The sequence below is a fragment of the Cupressus sempervirens genome, chromosome 11 (genome assembly GCF_028749045.1).
Source record: "Cupressus sempervirens isolate cs-2001-9-10 chromosome 11, ASM2874904v1, whole genome shotgun sequence".
Taxonomy (NCBI): domain Eukaryota; kingdom Viridiplantae; phylum Streptophyta; class Pinopsida; order Cupressales; family Cupressaceae; genus Cupressus; species Cupressus sempervirens.
This window is the reverse complement of record NC_143128.1, coordinates 829385792-829398316: the sequence shown is the minus strand read 5'-3', so window position 1 is coordinate 829398316 and position 12525 is coordinate 829385792. Positions and strand designations below refer to the sequence as shown.

The window sequence follows — 12525 nt, the reverse complement described above, 5'->3', positions numbered from 1 at the left end:
TGTTTTGTGATATTGCTTCAGGATTTAACTATGCAGTTTTTGAGTCAAACCTATTGACCCATGTTTCATGAGTAGCGATTCACACAAATCCATCTCTCATAAGAATAATTGGAACACTTGACACTTATGAGATCTAGGTGATGCTCACAAAGGTGAAGCGTCAAGACTTCCCAAGAGGTCGCCCATCCTAGCACTACTCCAACTTACTTGAATGCACTTAATTGTTTTGCTTCTTCTTCGCAATGTGGTATCTACATGCTTGCATTATGTGGCATACATTATACTGCTTCATGAATCTTTGCACTGCAGGTTGAAAATGACAATCTTTTATTGGCTGTCAGTATTTGGTTGTTGCAAGATGTTAATGAACTCATGAACTGCTAAATGGAATCAAGCGCCTGTCAAAAATACATAATCGCTCATATTCAATTCTTTTTTAAAAAAGGAATTGTTGTCAAGATTGGAGAGAGATGATCTCGTCTTTGTCTTTGTCATAGAGAATAAAATCATTTTCCTTTGTCTGGGGGATGACTGTAGATTAGCAGTGTAGTGAAAAAGAGAAGTCTTTGAATATTATTATTGGAAGAACCGTTCAAAACATAATTGATTGTGTGCATTAAAACAAGCAAGTACATTAGAAGACTTGTGGTATTTTCAAACGCAATGTTGTGTCTACACGTCTGTGACTTATCTGCAAAAAGAAGTTGCACTTTATACTAATTTTTGGGGTCTTCGTTCATATATAAGTCAACTTTGACTATTTAACACTTCTAGTGTTGGAATGAAGCTTGGTGTGCGATGTTTAAGTTGTCCAATATGTGGATCGATTACTGAGCTTTATATATATTTTCTTACTAAAAACAAGGTGTTGAAAAATTTATGGTTATGTGTTCACATGATACTAGTGTTTTGTGTTAGATACAAAAATAGAGAGACAAACAAGTGTATGCTAGTGGGGTTGTCTGTTTTCGAAAAAGGGGCAATGTGATGGACCACCTTTAAACATAACATACTAAGGAAAAAATTAAGCTTGGAAAAATAAATCAACCTTGACTATTCAATACTTTTGGCCTAGGAATCAAGTTGTGTTCAACAACATAATAGTAAGTTTTGAAAATTAGTTACTGAAATATAGTTCTTTGTAGATATATCTACAAGCTCTTATGCTGTGAACTTAATGAGCTAAAGTGAAATACCTTGCATTCTTTTTAATCAATCTGGGAGTTGCAGCAGTATGTTTCCTACACAACATGTTTAAAAGTGCTCATGTTTTACCATTCTTGGTAAAACAAGAAATAGAATAGGTTGTAATATTTTCTTCATGTTAGCTTGACAAGGGTAGGAGCCCCCTGGAGGTAGTAGCCTCTGATTGCTAAGGTCGGAGCCTGTATGTTTTGTTTAAGCAAGAGTAGCAACTCTTTTAGTGTACTAGATAGCAGCCCATTTTGTTGGACTTTAGTTATATTGTGGTTATTTTCCAAAAGGGTTTCCAGGAGATAATTACGTGTGTTCTCGCTATTTCATTTAATTTGCTTGATTCACCTCCTCCCCCTCTAAGTACTAGTACTAGTGCATTTTTCACAGTGCTGCTTGTTTGACTTTTTAAGGGTAAAATGAATAAATTTGTTCTAATGAGCTTTGCACATGTTCATTTTCCATAGTAATTATTTTCTAGAATTAATAATTGAACACAAGCCTAACAAAGGAGTCAATCCCTTCTTTCACTTGAGGTGAAACTTGTGCCTATCAGTCGGTGCACAAAATCTATTGCAATACACAACCCAAATGGAAGATGCTAGGATAAGCTATTACTAATTAATAAAACTTGTATTTTGCCAAAGAGGTCTAGTCTGAGCTTGACACATAATAACAACTAATCTCAACAAATAATAAATAATCTAGACTTCAGCCTATTACCTATTAAAAACAATGTACTATGCAAAGAAGATAATATACTCACAAATACGGATTTGTTCTTAAATATCCATAAAAAGGAATATAAACGATTGTTAAAAAAATTAAATCAGCTCCAACCAAGTTTGAAACTGCTCTGTAACATATCAAGCATAAGATATTATTTTTGTCTAAATATAAAGCCAATATGTTGTGATGTCCATACAAAAGTTCTCATAATATACAGCTTTTAAATTAAATCATCCTTCATATTTGGTAGTAAACTATTATCAGATGTTGATTCATTCTCACAGTTAATTTGAGATTTATTTAGTTATTCACATTCATATTTGGTAGTAAACTATATTATCAGATGTTGATTCATTATCACAATTAATTTGACATTTATTTAGTTATTCACATAGCCAGTTTACAAAATGCTAGGAAAACCAGCTTCTGCTATAAGATGTACTGAATATTAACTACATATGTTTCAAAAATCTCATGCACTTGCATGTTTTAGGAATAGATAACCAAAGAAGAATGAAAGAAAGTTGAATAGCTGACCAAGTAATCCACCACAATGCTGTTAACACCTAGATAATAAGGAAGAACACAGATAACAAATTAGTTCAAACAGAATTACTTTTAATGAAAATTAGGTACATTCAAGTAATGTCCTACTATCCACTATATGATAATTTGCTTGTTATGTTACATAATTATTTCTCCGTATATCATAACCACATGGTTGTGATAACTGGGTATTGATCTTGAATCAACCTGCTTTCAGAATTTTGTCAAGGGGCCATCACTGAAAATAAAGACACGTAAGATGGCAATCCTCAAGGGGCTATCATAAAATTGCTACCTCCAAGGACCAACCTAATCACACTTCCTCAAGGCTCCATAAAAAAGTAGAACTTGATCAGTTACAATTGTATCCATCTGTGATTTATATCTTTATCAATAAGTTCGTTGGAATCACTCATTCATGTTTTGACTTCGAGATTGAGAGATATTGACATATCTAAAGAAATCTGAGCCATGCATTAATTCCAAATTCTCTTGGATGTCAAGAATAATGGATAGAGTACAACGAAACTAAAATAATGGCCATAATGGATCCTAGAGCTGACAATGAAGTAACCATCGTCACAATATATGCATGCAACTGATTTCCCGCAGGTATCTTCCATGTTAAGACTTCAAGCGTATGCAGAGTACCTGTACCCCATGTGACCCATGTCAAGGTTTCATTCTCATGTGTTTGGACACCTCTTGAAGTTTTGAGACTTAGCACATCCCTTTCATGCATACAGTGCATCAAAACATGCGGAATATTGATGTTCACAACTGAATAAGCTTCTTTCCCAAGAGGCTGCAAAAACATTGAATCAGTATATATAAACTCTGATTCCACAATAATATTTTTTTAGTAATAATTTTTAAGACTATCATGTTACTTTCTTCTGCTAATTCTGCACTCTGATAAAAATCATGTTATAAAACAAAGTATTTAAGTATAGATGATTGAGGAGGGAAAGCCCCAGACAAGTCAGAATATATATAAGGAATATTGATATAATAAGAGAAAATCCTAGAAAAGGAAGACTTCTTGTAAAAGGGGCGAATGGAGACCAAGGCTTTCTGGTTACATCCTCATGAGAATAGTCTCCAAAACAAAAAAGAAATTCTTAATTTCAAAAACATATCTCTTGAAGAGTTCAGAACCCAAGAGCTTCAGATAGTTTCTCAAAAAGAAGAGAATTGAAGTCCTCAGTTATAGAGCCAAACTTCGTACAACATTCCTTCCCATACAGCTTAGCATCCTGCTACATTAATGTGTCATAAAGAAATCATGTTTTTTGTCTAGGTCTTGAACATAAAGATAAATAAAGTAGTTGGACAGCTGCCCATTTGTGAAATGCTCAATTCCATGTTATCCGGTTCTTTCTACTGTCTGCTACTAAATAATTGTATAGAATCAAAGGTGTGTAAATATCTGTGTGTTCTATTATGTATTTCTCGTAACAACTAAATAAGTTAAAACTAACAGATTCTAATTTAGTGAACTATTTGAAACTGTCTGGGTTATTTTTCTTGCCAAGGTTAAATAGGCAGAAGCAATATCTTGGTTTAATGTGAATTAAATTTTACTACATTAGAAGCCAGATTAAGTTAGCAAAAATTTTGAGTATTTCACTTCTGTGTTTTAGTACTTGCAGATAATTCTACTTATTATACAGGTAATATATAACTTGTATGAAATCAATCTCAAGTAGCTGATGTTGGATAACGGAGTTGTCTCTAACTCTAGTCAGAGATACACTCTGAGAACAATTGCACCGATTTTGAGGAAAAACAGGCAAACCCTTCAAATTTTTGAAGATGAGCAAGATGCCCCAAAACAAACTGCGGGATACCATGATTTGCCAAGAACCTTTTTGTGAACACTACAAATCAAAACAGACTGCAAGAAGCCACGATATTGTGGAAAAACCTGACAAAAGCTTGAAACTGAAGTTTACGAAGCATCATTTATTTCAGAAAAAAAGGTAAAAAAAACATAAAATAGGAACACTTGACATAAAATCCCACATGAAAAACAACTTGTTAAATCCCAAATTTTTGCTACTTAAAATAATATTCTAGCCATTGGAAAATTTCATGTGAAATCAGTTGTTCGTTAATCTTGTGGATGATAACAGTTCTTGTGAAATTACTTAGAATGATAAAATTGTTGATTCATGTGAAATGGAATAGTAGTTAGTAGTTGATATATCATGTGGATGTTAGCTAGCCGTTAAGATGAAATTGAAAGAATGGATATTGTAGAAAATTAAATTGATTATGCAATGTATTTTATTTTAAAGTCCTTTTAATCTTGGAATATGTTATTATTGGGAATCATTTGTATTTTGCAGGAGCAAGACGACTAAGGGGAAGCATTGTCAAAATGAGAGTTTGGAACTGAACACCCAAAATCCACTATCAGTATAATAGGTATGAACTTAACTACCTAGACCAAGTATTTGAACGGCTTGACAATCAAGGAAGTATAGGGATTACCATGAGCTAATCGACTAAGCAATTATATAAAAGGAACATTAAAAGGTAACTTACGTAAGATTAACACCTTATCAAATTCCTCACTCTGTGCAAGTTAACATACCTTGGTATAAAAATATCTTGTCTGTACTCATACTTGTGTGGGTAAGAAATATGTACGTATGCATACTTGCACACGAAATAATTATTAGCGTACACATATGTATGTATGCAAATATATATACCTACATATCATAGTACTCAAGGAATGATGAATATGTGGTAAGTGGTATTCTTATACCAAGATATGTTTTAAATATCCTTTTTGCACCTTGCTTTTATGATCCTTCTCTTTGGTGTGGGCATGGTGTTATTATTATTGCTCGATCAACTTTATTATTGCCACCTTATGATCTCGAGCTAATAAGTTTATGTATATTTGTTCATTTTTGAAATTCAAAGGCAATCTTGCAACGCTCACACCACGTCCATCTTGTTTCTAACTGAACCATGGGAGGCCTCACCTTCTTGGCCGCTGCAAGTTATATATGTTTTATGATTTCATGCGGGAGTAGTCTCTCTTCAATACAATATTCATCGATCCCTCTTTTCATCTATAAAAACTTTCCGAGCATTGAGAACTATCTGCAATATATTTTGATGTGTACCTCATTAAGGCGGTAAAACTGAAGCTAATTTCTAGAGCTGAAGCTCGTAAGTCAGGCTGAGTATTGCTATCAACCCAATCAAGAGTATCAGTGCCGGATCTCTCTACTATTTTCAGACCGATACCAAAGATCAAGTTATGCATCATTTTCCTTGTTTTCATTATGCCATGTCATTTGTATCAGTATGTGAAATAACATGATTATCAGGCCTGAACTATTATTGCATATACTTTGTCATTCATATGTGCCACACCATGTTTATCAAACTTGTTCATTGTTTTAATGCTTGTTGCAAAATTCAGAATTCCACATGATAGTCATATGTTGACCTGTTTATGCAAGATTGTTTATTGCTGAACTCTAATAATAAAAGATTCGCCCAAGGGATCCATACAGGGGCATAGCCAATATGTCTCTGAGATGGGTTACACTCCATTATTATATCAGAACAGAAATAAGAGCTTGCTATTTTATGATGCCATTGGCCGATAAAGGCGTGATATATGGCAAAGGTATAAGAGATCATGCATTCACGACAAATCCTCCAAAAAATTGAGCATCATGGTTGAGTTTAAGGAGGAAATTGTGAGAAACCCTGCAATTAAAAGGGAGCAAACAAATTAGTATTAATAATACTTTAAAATCAAAACTTAACAAGGAAAGCTCATGGTATCCAAATGTATTTTCTTGTTGTCAAGTCGAGCGGTGGGTGATTGGGCACATGAGGTAAATGGCACTTGCCACCATGATCACCCGAGGTCAGAGTGCTAGCAATTGTAAGATAGGCTGGTTGGGATGTATTCACAATCTCAACAATTGCCTAGTTGACACCTTAACACCAGGATGCTTAGTGGCTGGATAAGGGCGTCCCAAACCAACTCCCAAGGTAGGGAAGGCCTTTCTCATTGGAGTTGTGAGGTGATACTAAGGGTCCGCGGTTGGGAGGTTAAGCCCATGGCAATGCTTCTCCTCTCTTCCTAATGCCAAGGCTTGCACAACTATGTTTCAGCTTTTGTTTTTACTCCAATAATCCCTTTTAAGTTTCATTTATATTCTTGTATGAATGCAGATTTCTTTTAAATATTCTTCTGATGGAAATGGTAGTTAATAACTAGATGTCATGTGAACCAGCCGTAGTTATTTCCTATATAAATGCAAATAAATAAAGTAGTTAGTTTGTATTTTCCTTTTCATAGTTGAATAATTGTTTAGTTGTATTCTCTTTCTCTTCAGTGTAGAATTAAATCTGCTATCTTAAATTAGAATTAATTAGTTCTGAAATTTTAGTATGTTACACGACTTCACAAATTACATATCCCAAAAATTATTTATTATAAAATCAAAAAACCAATGAGATAGCTGGCACAAAATCCGAGACACGGATTAGCATAAAAAATATTCTTTTAAGAAAAAAAGATAAAACAATAAAACCTTTCCAAAAACCAAAGAGACCTCTTAGACACAGAAACCTTGACAAGGACATACAAGAGGAAACCCTTATCTTTTTGAGGAAAAATTAATTTAAAAAAACTGAAGCATTGTTTTTTAATGGCAAAAAGAAGTTAGAAAAAACCCGTTAGCAAAAACATCCGCAGTATCCAACTACCACACAAAAAAATGAGCCCTAGCCACTCTAATTGTGAAGACCAAAAATCGCATCCATCAAACATGGTTAGTATAGACGTAGAATCAAGTGACTCAAAAAACGCATAGAAATCATGACAGTTGAATCCTAGACAAAAACGTGTTAGCATGAATGCTGATGATATTCCTATGGGGGAGTATATTAGCATTGTTAGAATGTGATTTAGAGCTTATGTGTTGCATTCATGACAATGCTTGTCATTGATGTCAACATATTGGTTATTATATAAAGAGTGGTAGAGTTACAGAGGAAGAAGCATTTGGTGCAGTTTGTGTATTTAAGATCAGCTTATGTGCACTTGAAGTTATGTTCTATAGTATGTCTAGATGCTATAGTTAAGAGCGTGTATGGAAATATGAAAATTGGATGGAGTTACGAAGATTTTAGTGAAGGTAGCTTTCAGACAACATTTTTGGAAAGCGGATACGGTTGTTTTGATTCTATCTTCTCACAAAGATGGAATTGGCTTGAATGGATCGAGGCAGAGGTTGAAGACATGTTAGAGATGCTTTCATTCAAAGGGCATAATCTGAAGATCATCGAGTGAAGAGTTATGAAGACTATGAGCCGACATTTTGTGTGTAATCTTGGATAAAGTGTAAAATTGTAATGTAATGTGTATTGTAATATCTTAAGATGGTCCTATATTATTATTGTAAATTAGGATAGCCTCAAGGCCGACTCAATAACTTGTCTTAGGACTTGGTATAAAGGAAAGATGTTTTCCTTGTAGTGGTTGTAGGAAAGATATGTGGTCATATCTTTAAAAATATCTATTGTGCAAACTTGGTATGCAAATTTGTGAAGATCAAAGTAGAGTTTAGTGTGGTTGAAGCACGATGAGCTTACAAGGAATTGTATTTGGCAAGAGAAGTTGTTGGTTGGACATTTGTTGTTTCACATTGTATTAGTCAAAAGGAATAGTACTGAGGCTATTTGGACAATGGATTCAGTGGTCCTCCTTTCAACTCCTAACAGGGTTGGAATCTCCTAACAAGGATTCAAAGTCTCCTAACAGGGACTCATGTATCGATTGTATTTCATTAAATCCTAACAAGGTCTATCCTCTAACAAGGAACTTTTTTATTAGTACATCATTTTGTGGGTACAATCCCCAATGAGGTTTTCCCTCTGATCAAGGGTTTCCCTAGTTAACATATTTGGTGTTATTGTGCATGGTTAGCTTTCTATAGTTGTTGCATCTACTGTTTACATGTTTCAGAATTAATAGAGATATTGAGAGTTGTTTTAAGTGCATAATTGATTCACCCCACTCCCCCTCTCATTTATCTTGGTGGATTTTACTTTCTAGCAATTGGTATTAGAGCATTAGGTCCGTAAAGGAAAAACTTAATAGCTTAAGGAGATTTATGGCAAATTTCAGGAAAGATAGTCTGAAGTTTGATGGAGTTAACTATGTCAGCTAGAAAGTAAAGATGAAGACACGCCTACTATGCATGGGTTTGGAATTTTGGTTGGTTACTATTAAACCTAAGACTATGATTGAAGAAGACAAGCTTGAGGGTTGTTAGGAAGCAGAGAAAGATCTACTTATGCATAATATGCATGCTAGAGAAACTGAATATGGAGAGGTGAGATCTTTAAGACATGCTAATGAGATTTGGAATGCTTTTCAAATTACATTTGAGCGTGATAAACATGCTAAGAAGGCTAGATTGCAGAGTTGGATATGTTTATTTCAAGATGCTAAGATGTTGGAAGATGAAACTATAAGAGGATATTTTTCTAGAATATCAGAGATTGTCACAAGAATAAAGAATGTGGATGAGAAAAGTCAGAAGATGAAGTTGTATGGACAATATTGAAGACCTTACAAACAAGTAGTGCAAATGATTGAACATGTTATTCCTTGCACACCTAACTTTACAAGAGAGACTCTTCTTGTGAGATTGCAGACATCTGAGATGTGAATGAAACAAAGTGGAGAATTGCCTAAAGTGGAGACTGCATTCAATGTACAGACAGACAGACCTATGTTGACAAGAAGTGCAAGTACATGTGGAGATTATGCTAATAGCAGCCGAACAAGAGATGAAGACAAGAAGACTGAAGGACTTTTCCTAATTATGAAGAGAGGACCTAAAGGTAACAAAAATTTTGTTTGTTGGACATGTAAAGAATTTGGTCATTATTCCTCTAAATATCTTAAAAGAGAAAAGAAGTTTAAGTCTAAAAAGCCCTACAAGTCGAGAGTACCTAAGGATTGCTTTTATGTGAATGAGGATGGTGAATTTGATTTCAAAATGGTAAATTTCTGAAATGATAGTGATAATGAGGATGATGATGAAATTGGAATTGTTGCTATTAAAGAAGAAGAGAGCCCTGAAAAAGAAGAAAAAGCATTAGTTTCACAAGTTGTAAAGAAAAAGTCTGATTGGATTATAGATAGTGGTTGTTCCCATCACATGAAAGGAGATATGAACAAATTTGTTGAATTCAATACTTATGATGGTGGACTTGTTAGAGTTGAAAATAATGCAGCATGTCACATAAGAGGGAAAGAATCTATTACACTTGATGGAAAGATTAATAGTGAACATGTTTACTTTGTGGATAGTTTGAAACATAATCTTTTGAGTGTTGGACAACTTGTTGATAATGGATATTAGTTGCAATTCACAAAGAAGACTTGTATTATCAAAGATAAGAATAGCACATTGATGGTACTAGTACAAGAACAAGAGGTAATGTATTTCAGTTGAACCCTATTGAAATGACATGTTTAGTTGCTAAGGTTGATGACAGTTGGCTATGGCATAGATTTTGTCATATCAACTTTAATAACATTGTGAAGGTTAGTACTACATTTGCACTTAGAGATTTGCCTAAGATTGTGAAACCTACTAACATGATGTGTAATGAATGAATGATGGCAACACAAAAGAAAAGTTTTTTTTCGAGCAAAAAGTTTACTACTTCAGTTAAATTGGATATTGTGCACACGGATTTGAGTGGTCCTACAAAGACTAGAGCATTCTACGGAGAAAAGTATTTTATGATTCTTGTTGATGATTTCACTAGAATGTTGTGGATTGCATTTCTTCGAGAAAAATCTTAAGCGTTTGAGAAATTCAAGATATTTAAAAGTAGAGTTGAGAATGAATCTAGTTTGAAGATTAAATGTTTGAGATCTGATAGAGGAGGAGAATTTATTTCAAATGAATTTTAACAATTTTTGTGAAAACAATGGTATAAAGAGACAACTTTCAGCCCCTAAGACACCTGAGTAGAATAGGATAGCAGAAAGGAGAAACAAATCAGTGACTGAAGCAGCAAGAGCAATGATGTTGGAAAACAATGTATCACATATCTTTTGGAGAGAAGCAGTATATACTATGAATAGTGCAGATCAGACAAGGCACTGGTAAGACCCCCTATGAACTTTGGTTTGGGCATGCACCTACTGTGAAGTAATTTAGAATCTTTGGAAGTAACTGATATATTAATAGAGATTGTGATATTGGAAAGTTGGACTCTAGAAGTGGTGAAGGAATGTTTCTTGGATATTCACTGGAAAGAAAAGCATAGAAATGTTTTAATCAGACATCAAAGAATATTATTGAGTGCTAATGTGAGTTGATGAAAAGTTTAGAAATCAAGAAAGGATACTTGATTATGTTAAATATTAATAGTGATATTCATACTGGTCTGAGAAGTGCAGACAACACCTAAATTTTCTCCCCTTATACCATACGAAAGCATTATATACACTACACTTGACAAATAGGATGGGCAGCGATCCTTGGCAGTAAACATGTTATGTACTAACTATAACTAATTGTTATGTTAGTTAACATTTTTGTTATCTCCTTCATAGGCGCCGATTTCTACAAGTAATGTATGGGGCGACCTAGAGAGGGTCATGTCCCTTTAAGGGACATGCCCTTTGGTCTTGGTATAGGGGGTGGGTGTTATTGTAGTTTAAGGACACACAAGAAATATAAATCTGCTCCTTTAAGCAATTCTGCCTATATGAATTTATTGCAGAGATAAGACAAATTCAGAACAGCATTTAATATTCTGATACCTCCTACATTCAAAAGATAAAGAAGATCATCTACAACAAGCAGAAAAGGTATTATCAAAGTCTGATTTAATAACAGAATTTGCAAAAACTTTATATGGTATCAGAGCTCTAGTAGTCGAACCTAGGCTCTGCAAATTAGATAATCAGACTTGATATATATCTAGCATCATTCTCCTATCTTCAATGGCATACACAATCAGACCCGAGGACAGGTTTGATGGGAAAGAACACTTTGATGCCTGGAAATTCAAAATCATGATGATTCTTGAAGAAAATGATGTAAAATAATTTGTTGATTCAGCATCCAAACAACCTACTATTGAACCTCATAAATCTATTTGGAGTAAAGAAAATAGGAAAGCCATTCAGATCATATTAGATGGAGTGAAAAATGATATAGTACCTATGGTAACGAAACATCAAACAACATTTGCTATGATGAATGCATTACTAAATGCATATGAGGTTAACAATGCAACTAGAGTTCTCACATTAAAAAGGCAACTAAATCACATACAAATAAAAAAGGGAGAATCAATGAATTCTTACTTTCTAAGGGTTGCTAACCTAAGAGATGAACTTGCAAATATAGGAACCATCATTAATGACATAGAACTAACATTGATGGCTATAGGTAGATTACCAAACACATGGGAAACATTTGCAAAAAGAGTAAGTGCCACAGATAATCTTCTTAACTTCAATAGACTTAAGGGAGATTGTCTTCAGGAAGAATCCAGAACACTAAATAAAGGAGGAAAATTGAAAACGGAAGATGAAGAACTTCATGTTTTTAATAAAAATTCCTATAAAGGCAAGAAGAAGCATTTCAAGAAGAAAAGGGGTAATCAAAAGAATGACAAACCTAAGAAAGATCTATCGAAAATAAAATACTTCAGATGTAAAAAGTTTGGACACTACATATCTAATTGCCCTGAGAATTCTAAACAACAAGTGAACTATACAAACATCTCTAGGAAAGAAGATAACTATGATCTTGAGAATCCCGTCTTGTATTCGGCACTATCTAATGAAGTCTCAAGTAAAACATGGGTGATTGATAGTGGATCTTCTTGACATATTACAAGATACAAAGAAGCACTAGACTCTATGACAAAAAAATTTAATGGCGAAGTCACCATCGGTGATAATTCGACACATTTTGTCAAAGGAATTGGAAATTGCACCTTGAAACTAAAATCAAGTAGTTCTCTACTTCT

At 34.0% G+C, this 12525-nt stretch overlaps 1 protein-coding gene across 2 annotated transcripts in view; it reads right to left on the bottom strand.

Annotated features, from left to right (window-relative positions):
* Window positions 1-2520: 2520 nt before the first annotated feature.
* Window positions 2521-12525, bottom strand: part of LOC149532130 (phosphatidylinositol-glycan biosynthesis class X-like protein) — a 136955-nt gene continuing 126950 nt past the window's right edge. For both annotated transcript variants that reach the window (XM_089810383.1, XM_089810384.1), the window contains exon 6: window positions 2521-3274. In XM_089810383.1, coding sequence (XP_089666509.1) covers window positions 2969-3274 — 306 coding nt within the window. In that variant the 3' untranslated portion in view covers window positions 2521-2968. The remainder of the gene's footprint in view (window positions 3275-12525) is intronic.